Below are 21,209 nucleotides of genomic sequence, written 5' to 3'. Positions count from 1 at the left end.
TGCCGGTGGCGCCGCTGAGCCGCGGTACTACGCACTGCCCGCCGGCTCCCCTTTATACCTGCCGCCGCGGCAGCTGCGTGGGCGCCCGCGCGGGTCCGCCAGCCAATCACCGCCTCGACCGCCCGGCGAGGCCCGGCCCGCCATTGGGCGCCAAAGCCCGGCTCGGCGGTGACGTCATGCCCCGCTCCGCGAGCGTCCCATTCACAAAAAATCCAGCGGGGGGCGAGGCGCCGCCGGGGGCACTGCGGGATGGGGGCGGGGGGCCATTCGCGGCGCGCGGCCGCGGCCCGGCCCCGCTCCCCCGCGGGATCGCTCACCCGTGGCGACCTCTGCAGCAGAGGGACCGCATTGCAGAGCGGGGCCGCTCCCTCCCCGGGATTTCCCCCCCAGGATCGCCCTCCCTCCCCGCCCGCCCGGCGGCCGCCGCGGCTTCCGCGGGGAGCCCGGTTGCACCCAGCCGCCCTCCCGGCGCCCCGACGGCAGCCGCGTTTGGGCGGGCGGGGGTCCCGCACGGGCGGGGGCCGGGGCCGGTCAGGGTGTGCAGCGGGGCAGGGGCACCACGTACAGAAGTGCCCGCGGCCGCCCCCTCCCCGGGCGTCGCGCCTCCCGCCGCGGCGGGCGGGGTAGCGCTGACCCCTGCCCGAAGGGTGCAGCCCCCGGCCCCCTCGCTTCCCCGCAAGGGAAAGGGCGCTTGCGGCCGGCACCCCGCCGCTCCTCCCCGGAGCGAGGGACCCTTGGCACCTGCGAGCAGCCCCGCGGCGGCAGCAAGCTGCTCTCCGCACCGCCTCCCCCGGGACTGGTCCGCGGCGTAACTCCGCCGTCCTAGAGGAAACCATCATCATCACCATCATCATCATCACACAACTCTAGGGGCAGGTGCAGCGCCTTTCCGTGCACGGAAGAGGCACCGGGGAAGGGGGGTCGCCTCCCCCCGGCGTGACGCTGAGCCCCGCCGGCGGGGATTACCGGGCAGCTGCCCGCCGCCCCATGCATCACCCGCGGAGGGCCCTTTGTCACGGCGCGGCGGCCCTGCACCTGCCCGCGCAGGATGTTTGCCCGGGCGGCGTGTTTGCCCAGGCGCGGCAAGTACCCGCCCGGCAGAGGGGGCGGCGGGGGCGGCCGCCCTGCTCGCGCCCCGGGGCGGCCACGGGGAGATGCGAATCGACACGGGGGTGGGAGAAAACTGCTGCCCGCCGGAGCGGGCGCGGGGGGGGGGAGAAGCGGACCAGGCGGACTGCTCTGCAGCGCCTGGACGCGGAAAGCCCTTCCACCGCCCCCCGAAAGCCGGGGGCTGGGAGCGCCTTTCCCGCCCGCGTAAGTCGTAGGGCGTTTGCCGAAGACGGCGGCACCGGCGGGCGCCGCCGGTGCGTGCCCCCGCGGCAGAAGGAATGCCCAAGCGCTATCCTGAGCCCCGGTAGCCGCCGGCAGCGGGCGACGGGCCAGGCGGAGGGACGCGCAGGGACCGCGGCCGGAGGAGGCGGGGGCGCCGACCGTCCCCGGGACCCCCGGCCCGGCGGGACTCCGCCCGTTCCCGCCCCTGCCCTCGCTCCCCTGCATCGCCGTGGCCCTTCATCGTTCCCGGCGACTGCGGGCACCGCCCGCGGCAGCGGTAAGTACCGCCTGTGCCGCCGCCGGGCCCCGGCGGCGACACCGCAGCGAGCGGAGCCCCGCGCACGTTGCGCGGCCGCACCGCGCCGCACCGCGGGACAGGCGCCGAGCGCAGCTAGATCGCTTGTTTCGCTACTTAAAATGGATGGGGGAGCTTTCCTGGGCACCTCCCGACGTTTCTTCGTTTATGTTTTTGCAGCAGCCGATGACAGGAATCGTGTGTTTCACCGGGAGGTGAATAAAGTGGGGGAGAACCGCGGGGCGGGTATTGTTTTGTTGATGCGCATTTATCTCTGAAGTTTAAGGAGGAACACGAACATGCTGAAAACCACACGCGAGTCGCTGATCATCCGATGAGGGTTTCTCCTTCTTCCCCTCGCTGTCAGCCTTTCGGGGCGCCGGCACCCGCTCCGCCAGCCGTTTCCCCTTCCCTCCCGGCGCAGGGGGCGGCCCACCGGCGGGGCTGCGCGACTTCTCCGCCCTCGATTTGCAGAACGACGATTGCAAAACCGTTTAGTTTTCTTGGCGTTTGGGTTCCGGGATTTTTTCAGATGACAAGTCGTGGTTTGGTTTGGGTTTTTTTAACACGTATTCGTAGCTTTTGATGAGTTACAGCCCTCGGGGGGGAGGGAGGCCGGGCGCTCCGACCTGCCGAGCTCGCCTGCGGCCCGCAGTGATGGGAGGGAAACCAGCGCAGAGCCGCACGGCGGGGGCGGGGGGGGGGGGGGGGGGGGGGCGGTTAAGCGCACGGTGTGTGGGGCTGTGACGGGTCCGAGCTTGCTCCGTGCCCACAAGCACCGTTTGGAGGCTCTGAGTAAAGTGCCCGCGGAGATCTGGGCTCGCCCCGGCACAGGCGCTGGTGGAGCGGGGGTAAGAGGTGCCCGCACCGGCGCGGCTGCGCCCGCCCCGGGCCGCCCCCCGGCCCCGGGGCTTCCCTCCTGCCCGCTCCCTTAGCTCGCTTTACGGGCGCCGCTCGCCTGCCCTCCCTGGGAGGCTTCCTCCTCCTCCCCCCCCCCCCCCCCCCGACAAATTTAAAATTTCGTTTTAAATAGCAGCTCCATCGCACGTATGCTCATCACGGGAATCCCCCGGGAGAAGGAGTTTAAGTATTTGATTTTAAATCTCTTCCGTTTCCACGACTCCTGTTCTGATTTTTAAGGTAGTTTTTCTGAGGTTGCATTTTCAAACATTAGGTAGCACCTAAAGAAACGGCTCAGCATCGCTTCTGCTGTTTTAATGTGACTTGTAGAGCTACACCAACAGAAATAAAGTGTAGGAACTTAAATGACCGGGCTTCCACTCAGACATTTCCCTCTCTCTCTCTCTCTAACCCCACTGTTCCTTTCCTTTTCCTATGTTACCAGTTAATAGTTCATATTTGCTTTGGGGATTTATTTACTCCTTGTCCACATAGAATATTCCTGTTTTAACCTTAAAAAATCCAGACGACTCTGTTGGAATAGCATATTTCAGTTCTTCAGGGAGGAAGAAGTTACATTTCATCTTGTGGTTGATTCCGGTCAGTTCAAGTCCTTCTCTTGCCAGTGCGACTCAGCCTCGGGCTGGAGCCTGTAGGATGCAGTGATTACAGGATTTCAGATGCCAACATTTCTACTTCAAGCTTTCACAGGAAGAAATGTAAATTTAAAGCAACAGGTATGAATGCCAATAGATCTACTTTTGTGCACATACAGATGAAATAGTACTTGGGTGTTGGCAAGCACTTTGGCTGCTCCTTGCCAGAGCTAATGGAGGGACTCCCAGCTGGAACGCTTGTCCTATTTTTTCCCCTCAGCTATACGTCATCTGGTCTCACCAGATACATTTTCTTTTTGCAAACCTCTCTGCTCTTATACGTAAGACAGAGAAGAAAGACAGTTTACCCAGTACAAAGAACTCCAAAGACCAGTTTGTCTATTTTTGAAGCTGTAAAAAAGATACAGGATTTTCACAAGATAATGGTCTCCTGTTGCTAGATGAATCCAAAACTAGAGGTTAAGTATTCATGGAAAAACTAGCACAGAGGGGTACTTCCGAGCACTGCACTAGGAAAGGAAGACATTTACTGAAACAATCTGTTCCAAGGAACTTGTTCTGCTTTTTTCAGGGCCTGATAATATATCAGGTATAATAATCTATGGGTATAGGTTCAGAGCAGATGAAATGAAGAGCTCCAGAATGACTGGATTTTTTTTTTTTAAGAAATCAGATGATCTAATGCAACCTGCAGCTCCAAGTAAAAGGAATTTCCTCTTCAAAGAAATTTATTTAAATTTGTAGGGAGTAAGAAAAATCTGTCCTATTTTAAAGTGACTTTCTTTCTCTACACTAGATACAACTTCTTACAATAGAGAGGTGAGCATGATTCAGGTCTCTGGTCTCTCTAAGCTTGTTCTTCATAGCACCTAATCAAGGCTTTTGCAGATGAGGACAATTCACGATAAAACCAGCTGTGAAAATCACATGGTCTTTCTTTACGAAGAGAAGCTGGGGAGTTACTTATCTGTGTTTCTGGTGGATGCCTAGTCTATCTAATTCAGGATCCTGTCTCCATGAACGGCCAGAAAACACCTAAGAAGACTCTACCAGCCATGTGGGGGAAAGTGAGCACTACTGAGCTCCTGTGAAAGCATCTCTCTAACATTTCATTGTAATCTGTTCCACAGAAAATGATACAAGCTAAGCCAGAGTTAACAACACCATGCTGTAAAAGCAAGCTGTATATTAACAGGAGTATCGTGTTTAAGGCCCGAGAGGTAATCCTTACGCGCTACTTGTTGCTGGTGAGATCTCGATCTGCTAGTGTACTCTGTTCGGGACAGCATGCCACACCTCAGAAAGACTTGGGCAAGTTGGAGAAAGTCCAGAAAAATACCAGTAAGAGTTATCAGAGATCCCATAACATGATTTAGGAGAGCTCGAAGGTTGGGGAAACCGTTAACAGAAGGAAAGACTACGGAGAAATGTGATAACAAAAATATAAATCCTTGCCATGAAGCAGTAATAATCTACACTCTGGTACTGTATTCAAAACAACAAAAATATATGGGCTTAAAAGACAACAAAGGAGATACCACACATTAGAAAGAGCTTTCTACAATTGAGATTAATGACATTTAAGAACAGGTTGCATTGCAGTTATGGCATATCTTTCACTGGAGGGTTTTATGGCATAGTAGTCTAACATCTGTCAGGAATAACATGTATAGTTGATACGCTCTGGGGAAGGAATATCATCAACTAAATATGCTCTCTTCATATCCTTCACCTCCAGTTTCTGTGATTCTGTAATTTTAATAGCTAGAGACTGGCTTAAACTCTGAAACGTAACACCTTACCTATCATCCAAACTTTTTTTAGCATTTGCTTTTGCAAAACTTACATCCCTATTTGGTCTAATCCTTTGCTTAATTCTGCTTCCATAGCCTCCAAAAGGCCATATTCAGATTTAGAATAAGCTCACATCAAGCTTGTCCACACAAATAATATTTTACCTATCCATCCTGTAGGTCAGTTTGAATTCGGCCCAAAAATGAGAGCCTCTTTTTTATAAAAATGCAGTACTTTCCTGAGAACCAGAACATTGACATAGATCCCAACACTAAAGCGTTTCCTTTTTAATGGACATTAAATCTGGATTTAGGCTGCTTCAGTGACTGCTTGTTGTGGTTTAACCTCAGCCGGCAACTGAGCACTGCACAGCCGTTTGCTCACTCCCCCCCGGTGGGATGGGGGAGAGAATCGGAAGGGTAAAAGCAAGAAAACTTGTGCATAGAGATAAAGACAGTTTAATAATTGAAATAAAATAAAACAGTAGTAGTAGTAATAATAATAATAATAATAATAATAATAATAATACACAAAGCAAGTGATGCACAGTGCAATTGCTCACCACCTGCTGACCGATGCCCAGCCAGTCCCCGAGCAGCGGTCCCCCTGGCCTGTTTTTCTCTAGTTTATGTACTAAGCATGACGTGACATGGTATGGAACGTCCCTTTGGCCAGTTTGGCTGTGCCCCCTCCCAGCTTCTTGTGCACCTCCAGCCTTCTCAGTCAGTAGAGCATGGGAAGCTGAAAAGTCCTTGACTAGTGTAAGCATTACCTAGCAACAACTAAAACATCGGTGTGTTATCAACATTGTTCTCATCCTAAATCCAAAACACAGCACTGTACCAGCTACTAGGAAGAAAATAAACTCCATCCCAGCTGAAACCAGGACACTACTTTTGAGAAAGGGGAACTGCTGTTGAACTAATTACTGAGAAATCTATAAATCAGTCTGGAAGCAAATTTTCTTCCAAAATGCCTTAGAAAAGCTTCCAGACAGACGTATGGAAGACATTTTAAACAGAAGATCAGTGTTGCATTGTTTTAATCTCATTGAAACATTCCTACTGAGCTTTTTTGCTCAGTACATTTTGCAGCAGTTTTCCTGTATATATTCAAAATCCAGTGCAGAATAATCTTTTAAAACAAACTGGGCCACGCTGTCCTGTACTGAGGTTTGCTTGGCAAGGCAGAAGGGGCAGACCACAAGGAAGCTGGCTATGGCTGTATCATCTTCTGTCCTGCATTACCGCAGCTCAGCCTCTGAGCAGGTTCACAGAGGCTCCAGCCCTATCTCATGCTACCTGGCAACACGCTCCCACCCTCTGACAATCGGCAAAACTCGGCCGCGCTCCAGTCAGACCCAGTTCTGTCCCAGGCTGCACCTCCGATAGGCTGACAAGGGGAATCCCTCAAGAGGCACTCACAGCTCACCAAATACAGCCAGGGTCAGACTTGCAGTGTGACCAGGGTAGCACAAAGGGGATGAACTATGGAGGAGAATCTCACTCTGAAAATATTTCACAACTGGCACCTGTTTCCACTTCAGTTTTATGCATTCTGCAGGTTAGAGTTGAACAAACTCCTTATCTGGAAAACAACCTCAGAACAGAAAACTAACCTCGTTAAGCAATAGTGTAGTTATAAAACTTCAATTTGATTGCTTGCACAAGTGCTATGCTACTATCTTACATGTCATCAGAGCATATTCAAGGTCAGGCTGGACGGGGCTCTGAGCAACCTGCTCTAGTTGAAGATGTCCCTGCCCACGGCAGGGGGCTTGGACTAGATGACCTTTAGAGGTCCCTTCCAACCCAAACTATTCTATGATTCTGTGATTCTATGTCAGCAAAAATATGGTGAGAAACTACATCCTAGTCCTCAAGTTAATCCCATGCTTGTTCTTTACAGGAGGTAAGAAGGGTGGAAGATGTCATGTCATCATTTCATTCTTTGTCTTGATAGTACTGAGGTCTGATTAAGCCACAGTGTAACTTAGTGTTTTTCTCAGTCCCTTCCAGGACCATTCAGTCGTCCTGCCATTGTTAGGTACTACAGCTATACATCCCTGCTGCTTCCAGTACTGCCCTCTGTGTGAGGAGGACCTGGTGCAATTGTTTCTCAGCTGGCTGTTTAATTGTTTGACTCTTGACAAAAGGAACTTGTGCAAGGGCAACGATTTAGCCAGTACCTTCAGCTGCATCGGGGACCAAAAAAGATCTCTCTCCTTTTAGTGCTGGTAAATACTACATGAAGGCAAAGGCTATTACGACATAATACTTGCCGATCTACTTACAGCAGAGTTTCTGGGAACCAATAGTCCTATGAGACTATCAATTAAAAAGGTAAATTTCTAAATTTATGCATAAAATTGACCTAAGTATACTCTGAAAGAGCCAGCAAATAAAAAATGCCAAAACTATTTTTGAAGGTACAGCCTTTAAGCCAGTGTCATAGCTTTCTGGGTCTGTCTGACAAACATAAAAAGTTTAGGCACAGTAGGACTGTGATTAAGGAAGAGGGTTTTTTTCAGCAACCGATCACCAAATTCACAAGGGAAAACATTAGATGTGTTTTTCTGTTTCAGCAAATCTATAAAGTACCAACATCATTATAGGCTTAGCTAAGGAGCTAATTGTAACATAGAAATTGATCATTCATTATGATGATAGAGGTGTGTTAAAAAGAGCTATGTGAGTGTAATAGGTAACATCTGCACATGACTCTCAACTTGTCAGTGGGCTTATGAAATTAATTTCTTCAATGAGAAGCATGCCTATTTTACATACTTCTATACAGATCTCTTTCTTTTCCCTGCCCTGCCTTCAAAGAAAAGGAGCAAAATCTTTACACTTCTGGCTATAAAGAAGTTGTTTTCCTCCATGACTTCACTGGACAAGAAACATTATTATAGCAATGGAAAGCACTTTAGCCTGATAAAGGTTTACTTTGTTTTCTAGAAGTGCAGCAATGATGTCAACACTAAAGAGTAAGAAAGCTGAAACCTGTTTCAAACTGTAGCTGAATACAAGTTTGTGAGATATTTAATGGAACTTGGAAACTACTTAATTTTTCTCCCAAGAGTGTAACAGAGTTATCATCAGGATCTTAATATTGTTACTAAAAGAACAGCCACATCTGTCAGTATATTTCTTCAAAAGTCAAAGCTATGTATAGGTATGTGTAGTCACTCCCCGTCAAAGAATTGCTTTCTGCTTTTCTTGAGAAGACACAGGAACACAATCATTTCCTGTTACTTGATTGTCTCCGGCTTCTCCTTACAGAATTTACAATGTAAAGTAATTGTAAATCTTGATGACTAGAATGTTTTAGAATTTAATAAAGATACATGCTTTAATGGGTTTCTTTACTCAGCCGTCATTTTTTATAATTGAAATCAAAAAACCTTTACTCATCCTATGAGTTTGCTCATTTGATCATCCGTGATTAAGATGAGTAAAACCTTCCCAAAGAAGCAATTCAGCACAAGCTGTCCCCACACTTCTGAAGAGAAAAAAAAAAAAAAAAAAGGATCAGTCAGGAACTGGCAAGGAATCCTGCCCTTGGATAGCCACTGGAGTCTTGCATCCCTAAACCTGCGTTCTTAAGTGATTTCATCTGTCCACAAGGGTTTATTTACCTCTTACTGTTGACAACTTTCAGTCATATTTATCCATGCTGGTCCTTTTTTCCTCCATTTAATCATGCATCATTTAGAGGTTCTCAGATCTTTAATCTTGGCTGATTCACCACCTTTTCACATTTGGCTTGACCAAAACGGATTTTACTGTTCTACAATCATGCTCTTCAGTTTCTTTTCCTCTGTTACAGTGGATAACACCACCTCTCTTCTCCATCACCAAGGCTCAAACACTACGGTAAGGTCAGTTTTGACTGTTCTCTCCCCTGCTTGAAGATAATTGTCAAATCTTGTCTGCTTTTCCCCCCATACAAGTCTATTCCTTCCTTTTTAGCCAAACATTTGGACTTTTCTTACGTATCTTTTTTTCTCTTCTTGGGTCTTTCCTATGCTATTTTTCTTCCTGTTTTTCCCCTCCAAAATGCTTGCTGCCAAAACTGTCAATCACCTTTCCTCTCTTTTCTTACACAGATGCAGTGGAAATCGTGATCATCTAAAACTTCAGGTGCGTGTGAAGTACTACACACTTAAATAACAGAACATTGAAGATAAGCAGTAAAAATCAATCAAAGCAATAGTACCTTTTCCTGTGTTTCCTCAGAGACTTTGAGAACTGTTCAAGTATCATCTTATCAAGGGGAGGATGAGGGAAGAAAAGTACCAACCTCTTTTTTCCAAAGACAGAAGCTTACGTACATAAATGCTTCACATCCTTCTAACTGAGACGGCAATAACAACCGTATGCATATACACCATACCGTACACCATATAATTGCATGACGGATCTGGCACACTAACATTTCCACTCCCACTATAATCAACAGCAATTTCATCTTGCAAGTTAATTCTGTATAATTGTCTATAGGCTGTGAATTAGTCATCCTCACACTGTTTTGAAGTGTTTTCTGACCAGCCAGCCTGCGTACCTCTATTCACCTGAATATGCTGAGCTAGTGTTTGGAGACCCCCTCTTTGTTTAAATGTGTGTAAGTAATCAGGTTTAAATCTATCTGTTTGAGTTTGCATGCTTCAGCACAACTGCTTAAGCACATTGCACGTCTTGTTTTAATCCTTGGCCATTTCTCCTCATTCTGCCTCTGGCTGGAGCCAAGCTGAGGTCCTGAATCTCTTGCCCTCTGGTGAGAAGTCTTAAGGCACTGACATTGAAATACTGACATTTTTTGCAGGTACGGCCCAAGTAATTCAGTTAAGACACCAGGCAGTATCATACTGGAAGAAAAGATGAAGAAATAACTTGGAAGAAGAATGAAAAAAATAAACCTCCAGCAGTGCTCAAGCTGCTTCTTTGTATTCTGACAAACTGGGTAAGATTTTGATATAGGACGCTGGCATTGACACATGCTTTACAGGCATTTTGCAGCTGGGACAAAGAAAGATGCTGCGGCAAATAAAACTGACTACTCGTTGCATGAAGAGTCACCTGAAAATCAGTCTCTCACTGTATTGACCCATGGAAACCAGCACAGACCCTCGTCCAGGAACCAGCCCGACCAGCCTTCAGTGCATGACAACACACGGGCATCAACAACTCCGGCTGAGAAAACTGCGTCAGCATCGTTGCGCTTGCCTTCGTTAAAAGTTACTGGCGTATTGTTCTGTAATACACACGTGACAGTTATCTTTCCTTCTCAACCCGCCCACCCTGGGCAAATGTGAGCGGGTCCACTCTGTGAACCCTGTTCTCTTTTTACACTTCATAGCCTTGTGCTCTATTCAGCAAGCACCCAGATAGCCAGTTTGAGTGCCCCGAAGCCTCGCAGATGCCTTGCAGGCAGACTGCCGGCCAAAAAGCTGCACTTGGTCACTTCCCAGCTCCTTGTTCCCCTGTTGTACCCGCAACTCTCACTTTCTCTCTGTATTCTCAAAGCAACGGCCTTTGCTGTGTGTGAGTTCTTGACCACCTGCCTTCTGAGCAACATCTGGGGCCCTCCTCAGCTTTTGTGCCATGTACCCTCAGGTCAGTATCGCCACATTCGAAGCAGAATGTCCCATCACAGGAACGTACTGAGAGTTAAGCCTTCAATGCTTAGATTATCAAGTAGGTAGTGCATTTTGATCAGTCAGGTTATTAATGAAGTTCATCAGCATAAATTCTTTATCGGTTTAGATCTTATCAACGTTCTTACGAATCTACGTACAGATACTCAGTTGAAGTCAACAAAAAAGAAATCTCAAGGTGGCAACACATAGCACAGAAATTTTAACAGGGCAGGAATGCTTCTGTTACGCCTAATATTGCTTGTAAAACAGCAGTAATGGAATAGCAAAACCGGAGCAAGTGGAAACAAATCTGAGTTTTTTATAAAGTGTTTCAGCAGGATGCCACATTGCGTGGCAGCACTGCTTTCTTAGCTCTGCAGTAAATGATCTTGGTCTCTTCAGCAACCCGAGCCCCATGTCCGGAGGCATCACCCCGCTGAGTAACACTGGCCCTTACGCGTTAGGTATGTGATTTCCCTGCCGCTCGGCCACATCAACTGGGGACGTTTCCTTCCGCGCCCAGCTGCCGGCCAGCGCAGGGACGCCGGGCCCCGCCGGGCCCTTCCCCGCTGCCCGCGGCGGCTCCCCGGCATCGCCGTTAGCTAGGTCAGGTGACGCGAGGGCAGGCTGCGCAATACAGGGAGGTGCGGGCACGACACGTGAGGCTGCCACCCACCCACCCGCAGAAACGTGTCCGTTCCCCGCGTGGTGGCTGGAAAGGGCAGAGCGGGAAACGCCGCGGGACTGACTGGCTCAAGGCTCGCCGGACCCGAAGAGGCTCTGGGAAAGACGGCTCCAAACCGCGGACTTTTGCTGCCGCGGAGACTCAACGACGAGGAAATAACTGCCTGGTGCGCTTCCCAGTTGTCACGTCAACGTATGAAGCACGCCGTCCGCAGTGGTTTCTCAACGCCTCGCAGACCTGCAGGGAGCAACCTTCAGTCCTACTCCAGAAAAAAGGGCACGACCAGCCCACCGGGGGACCGAGACCCGTTTCCCGCGCTCCCGCAGGCCACGGGAGGACAGCCCCTTCCCAACGCTCCCCGCTCTGCGTCCGGGCGGGGCGGGCCGCGAGCCCGGCACGAGCCACAGGCCGGGACTCCCGCGGGAGGCGCCGCGACCCGGGCGCCCGCCCGCCGGCGCCGCCACCGGCCGCGCCCGGCCCCGCTGCGCCTTCGCGCGGCCCCGTCCCGTTCCCCCCCCCCCCCCCCCCCCCCGCGTCCCCCGCCTGACGCGAAGGGGCGGAGCCCCCGCGGGCCAACGAGCGCGGGGCGGTGCGGCCGCCGCCCAATGAGGACGGCGGGCCGGGGGCGGCGGCAGGAGGAAGCGGCGCGGCGGCGGCGCGGGGCGATGTGGCCGGCGGTGGCGGCGGGCAGCGGCGCCTGCCTCCTGCTGCTGCTGGCGGCGGTGCTGGCGCTGGTGGTGCGGCAGCTGCTGAAGCAGCGGCGGCCGCCCGGCTTCCCGCCCGGCCCCGCGGGGCTGCCCCTCATCGGCAACATCCACGCCCTGGGCGCCGAGCAGCCGCACGTCTACATGCGGCGGCAGAGCCAGATCCACGGGCAGGTACCGCCGCTCCGGCGGCGTCTGCCGCCTCCTCGGGCCCCCCCGGAGCGGGAGCGGGGCGGGCTGGGGCGGGGCGGGCAGCGTTGCCGGCGGCAGAGCCCGGGGAAGAGGCAGCCGGGCGGGCTCTCCCCGTCCCGGCGGTCCCGCGGCTGCCGCAGAGCCCGGACCCGCACCGGCAGCACGGCGCGTCCGGACCGGGGAGCTGTCCCGCCGCCCGGCCCCGGCCCGGGGCGGCTGCCGGCGCCCGCGCCCCGCCGGAGAACGAACAGCACCGCGGAGGCGGCCGTCCGGGTTACGCCGCCGCCGGGAGGTGGCGGCGGCATCGTGGGCGGAGCACCCCCGCCGGCTAACGGGAGCAGGGGAAAGGGCCCGGTACCCGGCCGGTAGCGGGGCCCGGAGCACAAGGCTCTGGCAAAACCGGTGCTGCGGCCAGCCCTTCCCGTGGGAGCCGGGACAGACCAGTGGCGGAGGAGAAGAGTTTTCACCCCTCTTAAGCCAGAGCTGCCTCGTTAGGTCGGTAGAGCGGAGAGGAGAGGAGAGGAGCGGAGCGGAGCGGAGCTGTCTGCGTGCCTGCTCTTGCTTTTATTTTGGTTTTTTGGTACACGGCTTAAACCGGTGTCCTGCTGCAAATGGAAGTAACTCACTTGCTTCATATCCACAAGTCTTGGACACGCCAAAAGGGCTTAAAATTAACAAAATTGCAACAACCAAAGAGCAGGCACTTGGATAATGCAACATTTTCACTGAAAACACGTTGCTTCAAAGTACCTTCAGTGGGGCATTTGGAATACTTACCGTCAATTAGCATAACTACGTAAGAATGGATTTTTTCTTTTTTTCATACTTTCTTATATATCAGGTGTTTCTTTTCATCAGCCAGTTTGAAGCAACCAATCTATTCTTACAAACTTCATAAACGTTAAACCCAAACTAGATCTAGCAGGGGAAGGCAGGCAGGTGTTAGCGTTTGTAAGTGTGTATGTGTGCACATACATAAACACACACACGTACGTTTTGGTAGCTGGCCAGTCAGCGCGCACACCCTGGCCAGCCCTTTGGCGTGCCTGTACATCTCCAGACTGTCTGTAACACCTGTGGTGTTTTACTTCGCAGGATTATCACTGGAGGTCTGTGAAGGACTGAGCTTTGTGTCCAACAGACAGTGGTTTGTCTAGAAAATCACGTCCTTCAAACTGCTAGAAGTGTTTAAATATAACACCTCTAACAAGCAAATAAAACTGTTGCTAGAACTTAAGTCTGTCGAAAGCTTTTGTCCAGATCATTTATGAAAGCTACAGCAGAAACAAAATAGTCACAGTCTTGCCGTGAATGAGAAGGGAAGCGAAGTGCATGAATTAAAAGCATGCTAAATGGGAGAAACAAAAGGATAGGATTATCTTTTGTTTCATTTATTTTGGCAATAGAAAAAAGTGTGTTTCAAGCAAAATGCTAGGACAAATAGAATGGAAATAGGAAGGAAAATGTGTCATCAAATAAAGTAAGCTTTCTACTTGCCTGGAATGCTGTATGTCGTTCTAGTCACCTGCTGTCAGAAAGGATCCTGCAGATTTTGAGGGAACTTGAAGATGGCATATCAGGATTTGGGGGGCTCTGGAAAAAGACAACAAAAGGGTTTTTTTTTTTAAATTATGTATGACATAGGAAGAAAGATAAATAAGCTATGATCAAAGTATACAAAACTCACAAATGGTTTGCAGAAATATATTAGGAGTGTCTTGTCACTTAAAAAAGACGAGCCATTATAACAGTGAAAATACCAAGTCTGCTAAAACAAAGTAGTTATAGAATCATAGAATCATTTAGGTTGGAAAAGACCCTTAAGATCACGGAGTCCAACCGTTAGCCTAGCACTGCCAGGTCCACCACTAAACCATGTCCCTAAGCACCACATCTGCGTGTCTTTTAAATACCTCCAGGGATGGTGACTCAACCACCTCCCTGGGCAGCCTGTTCCAGTGCCTGACGACCCTTTTGGTGACAACCTGGTTGTCACAGAATGTATAATTAGGGTAACATGATTTCATATTGTGGAGGTCAACAGCTCTGAGATGAAGGAAAAACTAGATTTGTGTAGGTAAAAATACGGATTTATAATGCTAAGAAAAATATGGAAGGGATATAGGATATCAATCTTGAGTTTAGCCTCGGTTTTAATTTTTAAAACTTAGGTTAAGATTTTCATTTTGTTTATCCTGTATGTGCCTTCTGCAGGATGTATTGCATCTTTCTCCAAAGCATCTAGTGCTAACCACTTCTGGAAACAGGAGATGGGACTAGCTGGGCTATGCTGTCATTTGTTGGCTGTCATCATGGCTCTCACTTCTATCATCTGATGGTTCTTTGGGAGCCTGTGCAAAGTAAGCTGGTGTCCAGTTTCAGAGGTAGAAAGGACTGGGTGCAGCCTGGTTGTTTTCACAGCTGACACCAGTTCTGTGTCTGCCATGACTAAGTGACATGTTGGAAGTCTTCGTGATACAAACTTGTAGCTTCAGTCATAGTGCCCTTAACCAAATTAAGCTCTTGGAATTTACCTTTACTCAGGCAGGGAGGAGGAGCAGATACAGTAGTAAAGCTTTCCTCCCTCCTGTGGAAGTAGTCTCGGCAAATTAGGAAAGTAGACGATATATGTGCTTTATTTCTAGTTCTTATATAAAAACTGTACCTTATATCTAACAATGTTATGTTATATTATATACTTATAAGTAGACACTTACACTAATATCTACTTATATCTACTAATGTTGGGGGAAAGTACACTTTTTCTGAAAAATATGCATTGTTGTACCAAATTCACTTTTTTTTAATGACTATATGAAAGCATCCCCAGTCCTTTCTTTGGAGACCTGGTCGCTTTAGGTGCACAGCAAAGCACAGAATGTAGTGTGGGCTAATTTACTTTAGTTTTTGAGAGTAAATTAGCTCACAACAGACTCTACTGTGTAATGCCACGGTTGTGTCACCTCTGGTTACCTGTATGCCCTACTGAAGTTTCTTCAAGTCTGTATTTTGCATTGATGTTTAGTGTTGTTTCACTTTTTCATTACTTGTTTTTACTTGTTGTCATTATTTGTTCTTAAGATTTGGTTGTAATAGCATTTTACAATTTTTTTTTTTTTTTTTCCCCCAAAGATCTTCAGTCTTGATCTTGGAGGTATATCTGCTATTGTACTGAACGGCTATGATGCAGTAAAAGAATGCCTTGTTCATCAAAGCGAAATTTTTGCAGATAGACCGTCTCTTCCCTTGTTTAAGAAGCTGACAAACATGGGAGGTAAGTGCTGCTGTCTTTTATATAAAAATGTAATTTTTGTCCAATAGATGGGTTTGTGATCACATGAAACATTTGCTTTAGCCGTTTTCTCTACTTCTTTATCTTCTTTCATAAAATACTTGATGCTTCTTTAAAGATATTATTTGGAAAGGATTGTCACTCTTGGACTATGTTCCATAGCAAGATGTGTGTAATTTTTCGTCTCATTTTTTGTCTTGTTAAATAATTTTATTATCTTATGGGGGAAAAAGAAAGCGTTGCATAAAATACTGTGTCAAAATATTTTTTCAGGCTTACTGAACAGTAAATATGGCAGAGGATGGACAGAACATCGCAAATTAGCTGTAAATACCTTTCGAATTTTTGGATATGGTCAAAGGTCCTTTGAACACAAAATTTCAGAAGAATCTATGTTTTTTCTTGATGCCATTGATACATACAAAGGCAGACCATTTGATCTTAAGCACTTGATAACAAATGCTGTTTCAAACATTACTAATTTGATTATTTTTGGAGAACGTTTTACATATGAAGATACTGAATTTCAGCACATGATTGAGATTTTTAGTGAAAATATTGAATTAGCTGCTAGTGCTTCTGTATTTTTATATAATGCCTTTCCTTGGATTGGTATCTTGCCATTTGGGAAACACCAGCAGCTGTTTAAAAATGCAGCTGAAGTCTATGACTTTCTTCATGAGCTTATTGAACGTGTCTCTGAAAATAGGAAGCCTCAGTCACCTCGACATTTTGTAGACGCATATTTAGATGAGATGGATTGCAATGAAAATGATCCAGAATCTACATATTCAAGAGAAAACTTAATTTTCTCTGTTGGAGAACTCATCATAGCTGGGACAGAAACCACAACAAATGTTTTAAGATGGGCACTGTTATTTATGGCTCTTTATCCAAACATTCAAGGTAAGAACTTTGACGTTTTGAGGAACCGATACACTTTCCTATTGCAAATTTAAAATGCTTCTTCAAAGCGGTGCAGTAATCCATAGTCGTAACCAAAAAGGAAGGTTTGTATATATTACTCTATTGTATCATTTGCCAAATATACTATGGACAGATGTGAAAAGCTTATTTTATATGCAGATGAAGTGGATATCAAAAGTCAAGTATGATGATAAGATTTTAGCATATTATTTTGTGAATACATTTTTATGAAGCTTTAACATTTTTAATAAAGTATTTCTGATATATTTAAGTTTAGTGTTGTGATGCATAATATTGGTTGGCAGATGTACTCATCTATGTAGTTAATAAATAATAAGCAAATGCAATTAAATGTGAAAGTAATAAACTAAATCAAAAATGTCAAAACATCAGCAAAAATGTAAATCAGGTTGTGGTTAACAGTTTAGGTACAATTTCTTTTTATCCTTAAGTAAGTGCCTCAATTCACAATAGATTTACATATTATAGACATGTATATTTATACTTTTGGAAGAACAAAAATAGCATTTAAAAATAAAAAGGTGTGTTACGGTCATTCCAAAGTAAGGCAGCAATAGATGTTTGAATGTCATGCTATAAACAGTGAAAATCATTCAGCTTAAATAAAGAAGTTGATGCCAAAGCTCTTTGGTTGCTGCTATTGTCATTATTTTAAGTCCCATATTCACTGAGCTGGTTAAAATATCTGACTAAGCAAGTAGAACCAAAGTTTGCTCAAATATCTCCTGAGAGCTGTAACTTCTGACATATTTTCTTATTTTCATTTACTCAACTATTTTAGTTAGTTGATTAATTGAACATGAGGAAACTGATTAAAGATTAAAAAATAGGAAAACTTTCTTCTAGCCTAGGATTAAAAGCAAGATCTAACAGGATTTGAGTTGTTAATTTAAAAAACCTTGAGGGACATACTTAAGAGTAATATGTAGCTTCAGCTCACTAAATACAGCTAATAATCTTTTTTGTGGATGCTTAAAACTGCGATTGCTATTTTTAACCAGTCAGCACATTTCAGACAATTTAAAACAAATGGATTTAAAAAAATTAAATGTTGCTTCTATGCTTCTGAGTTCCACTGATTCATCTATGTGCTCTACACAGTATAATAAGAAAATCTACCAAAAAAGAAAAACATTTAATAAAATGAAAAAATAGAATCTGATTTCATAGGTACTTAAGTTTTAGGATGCGTATGTACATTGTCCATATTTTAGTTAAAAATGTATTAAGTGCCGTAATTAGTCAATAGGATATATTTATGCTTTACATTGTATAAAAAGCCCAAATGCAAAAAGGTCCACTTAAATCAAAGTTGTCAGTCTGTCCGAGTTCACAAGCAATATTCATATCTTAAAACAAGAACATCCTTATTCCTTCTCTATTACTATCTGACCAAGATACTGTTTTTCAATAAAGATCAAGAAAACTGTCATTTTGTGTCTCCTATGCGTTGGCTGATTTTGTAGAGATCCACTTACCTAAAATAATCTTCTGATCTCAGATCTTGTGATACAATGAGTTTCTGAATTTGGATTCAAAATCAGTTCATCTGGATAAAAATAAAAATTACTGTTACCTTTCATTTATTTAGACTTTCTCTCTATCCAAGTATTACAATATACACCGATACACCACTACATCACAGAACGTACTTTCACTAAGCTGCTTTTCACCTCTTTATTTTGATGTGAAACATTGTCACTTCAGGTTGAAAAAACTGGTGACTCTGGTAGAATTTTTCTGACATTGCCCAGATTTTTATTATTGGTTCCACATGAATTGTAAAAGTCCAACTTTGTTTTAGTTAGGAGCTGTTTGGCAGTTTCAACAAAGAAAGAGTATCAGGAAAAAGAAGAGACAGTTTGACTGCCTTTGAGATTATTTAAATAACCTGTGAACTTAATTTTTAAAATAGCTTAAAAATAATCAGTGATTGAATTTTTCCTTTTCAGTTAAATTCAGACTCCTGTCCCTCTTAGCTCTCACTGTGTTGTATCAGATATTTAATGTACACAAGCAAAGAAAAGTATGTTAAAACATGATTTTACTGAGAATAATTACTTTCAAAATGAAGATTACTGGTGTATATGCTAGTAATAATTCCTACTAGCAGGTTAAGGAATATAGAGTCTAAATTTAAAAGCTTATAGGCTACTATATTTTATATAACGTATTTCATGTTTCAGTATCCTTTTAAAAGTATGTATTTTATAGCTTAAATTAAAAAAATAAGGGATATTACACAATAAACATCACCTTTTATTCCTGTTCCTAACAGGGCAAGTTCAAAAAGAAATCGATTTAGTCATCGGCCCAAACAAAATGCCTGCCTTAGAAGAGAAATGCAAAATGCCATACACTGAGGCTGTTCTACATGAAGTTCTAAGATTCTGTAATATAGCTCCACTAGGTATTTTTCACGCAACTTCCAAAGATACTGTTGTGCGTGGTTACTCTATTCCTGAAGGCACTACAGTCATTACAAACCTCTACTCCGTTCATTTTGATGAAAAATACTGGAGCAATCCAGAAGTGTTTTTTCCTGAGAGATTTTTGGACAGCAGCGGGCAGTTTGTCAAGAAAGATGCATTTATTCCTTTTTCACTAGGTAAGAGTGATTTCTTCCACTGTTCCCTTTTCATAAATCTAGAGATGTATAACATATAAGTGATCGCAATAAATCAGGAATGGACAGAATGATATAAAATATCCACAGTCTGATGAAACAGCTATTTTAAAGATATTCAATATAATGCACTCGGGACATAACACATTTCAGCATAATACCTTTTGTCTAGATGAGCTCATTATTATATATAACAAAAAAGACAGCACAATATCTTCTTATCTGAGGAGTCTATACATTTTATATCATTGCAGTAGGTAAGTGTTATTCATTTCACAATTAATAGTCATTTGCTGCTAAAGTCATTACATACAGGTGATTTACACAACCAGCTTTCAAATTTCAGCACTTAGATCAGCACCAGAAATTGCAGGTTTTATTCAGAACTAGCTTGGGGGTCAGCACGTAGCACTGCATTTTGTCCTGAGGAGGTAATCTGGCAGTCCTAATTCATTATGGATTTGTCTTTTGATGCCTGTAAGAGTGGATAATTTACCTTAATATGGATATTAATATATACCTTAATATGGATAATTTACCTTGCATATGATTATCAGCCTAAAATATTAGGTGTTCTGTATAAGCTAACTGCCAGGGCTACCTCTGCAGTCCATAGAAAGACATAGCCTTGTGTAGAGGGTGACTTAGTTTGCTTATCTGGGATACTCTTTCTCCAAAAAATAGAAGGAGACAAGACAAGACAATTCCCTTGGAATAGATGCGCAACATCTAAATGGCCAAAGTTAGATCTGGTGAAGTCCACCTTTATTGTGTATTGTATTACGTTTCTTTTTGCCAGTTCCAGATGTTGTTACCCATTCATCTGTGTCTTCCACAACCACATTTACACCCTGTAACTAGTCATACACGGAATGGGAACTAATATTTAAAGGTATTATCAAGACCTGTTTCATATCTTTCTACTTACCACATTATAAAAATTGCCAGGTAATAATGACTGGCAGTAAGTGTAATTAAGAAAATAGCAGGGGACAAAGGCTGAAATGCACAGTATCATTTTTTTAAAACATCTTCTGTCTCGATTGGCATTTCAAGACGAGATAAAGTAGCTAATAGCTTATCTAAATAAATTTGACAGAATTAGTTACAATGGCATTTGTGTAGTGAGAGGAACAAATTCTCTAAAATCTGTTTCTTGCTGTAAATTATCAGTTGTCCTTTCTTACAGAATACTACCACCAAGTTCATACAGCTCCTCTTAGGACACAGAAATGACCATTCTCGTTCATAATAAGAGCGAAAATGTAGTTGAACACATTTCAAGTCTTTTCAAAACCTTCTTTTCAATCCAGGAAGAAGACATTGTCTTGGAGAACAACTAGCTCGAATGGAAATGTTTTTGTTTTTCACTTCATTACTACAACGATTTCACCTGTGTTTTCCTCATGGCGTGATTCCAGATCTCAAACCAAGATTAGGCATGACATTACAACCACAGCCATACCTCATCTGTGCAGAAAGACGGTGAAGAGAAGGGTCTAGGTTGTCAGGTGGAGCACAATGCTCCAAGTTGCAGCTGAGGATCCACTTTGCCTTCTATTTCTAAATGTGTTCATGTCAGAAGAACAAAAATTTAAAGGACTTGCAGATAAATTCTGACTATTTGTGCACAAGTTAATAGTTTCTTTTTACTCGGTTTTCACAAAGAAAAACCTCAACCAAAAATGTGAAACACATCCTGTGTTTAAAGTTGATGTTTTCACTCCAGAAGTCTGTTTTGAATCTAACTTCTGATTCAGCTGTTAAATATTTAATTACTTAGCAAGCCACTTTACTTTGAGAGGATATTTTTATAAGCATGGAGAATATGGCTCAAAATGTTTATACTCGGATTCATCCGTGGAAATCTCATTTACATTATTGCAGCTAAGCTGTTCTTTATAATTCTCCATTAAATGTACATAGCTAAAAAGGTTTTAAAGGTATCTATTTAAATTTCTGTAACTCAGAATAAACTATCTTTTCCAGCCTTGACAAACAAACTGTCTATTAAAGCATTTTCATCCTTCCTCTCCTTGCCCTATCTTCCCAGTTGGTCATGATTTTCTAGTGAATCAGATAACTGTGTGAATTCACTTTTAAGATCTTTTAGGGCTTGCTTCTCATTTAGTAACATACACAAAGTGTTCAATTATGCCACAGTCCTGACAATTATAGCAATCTTT

The 21,209-nt window shown here is 45.2% G+C and overlaps 1 protein-coding gene across 2 annotated transcripts; it reads left to right on the top strand.

The window, feature by feature from the left end:
• Positions 1-11,926: 11,926 nt before the first annotated feature.
• CYP2R1 (cytochrome P450 family 2 subfamily R member 1) lies at positions 11,927-21,052 on the top strand. Of its 2 annotated transcripts, XM_076343378.1 has the most exons (5): positions 11,927-12,139; positions 15,290-15,431; positions 15,723-16,355; positions 18,676-19,005; positions 20,337-21,052. In XM_076343378.1, the coding sequence occupies exons 1-5, from the start codon at positions 11,927-11,929 to the stop codon at positions 20,510-20,512; spliced, it is 1,494 nt and encodes a 497-aa protein (XP_076199493.1). In that variant the 3' UTR covers positions 20,513-21,052. The 2 variants fall into 2 exon arrangements, with proteins under 2 accessions (XP_076199493.1, XP_076199494.1); XM_076343379.1 differs by lacking the exon at positions 15,723-16,355 and having other exon boundaries at positions 12,078-12,139.
• The last annotated feature ends 157 nt before the right edge of the window (positions 21,053-21,209 follow it).

The sequence above is a fragment of the Aptenodytes patagonicus genome, chromosome 7 (genome assembly GCF_965638725.1).
Source record: "Aptenodytes patagonicus chromosome 7, bAptPat1.pri.cur, whole genome shotgun sequence".
Taxonomy (NCBI): Eukaryota; Metazoa; Chordata; class Aves; order Sphenisciformes; family Spheniscidae; genus Aptenodytes; species Aptenodytes patagonicus.
This window is presented reverse-complemented; position numbering and strand designations above follow the sequence as displayed.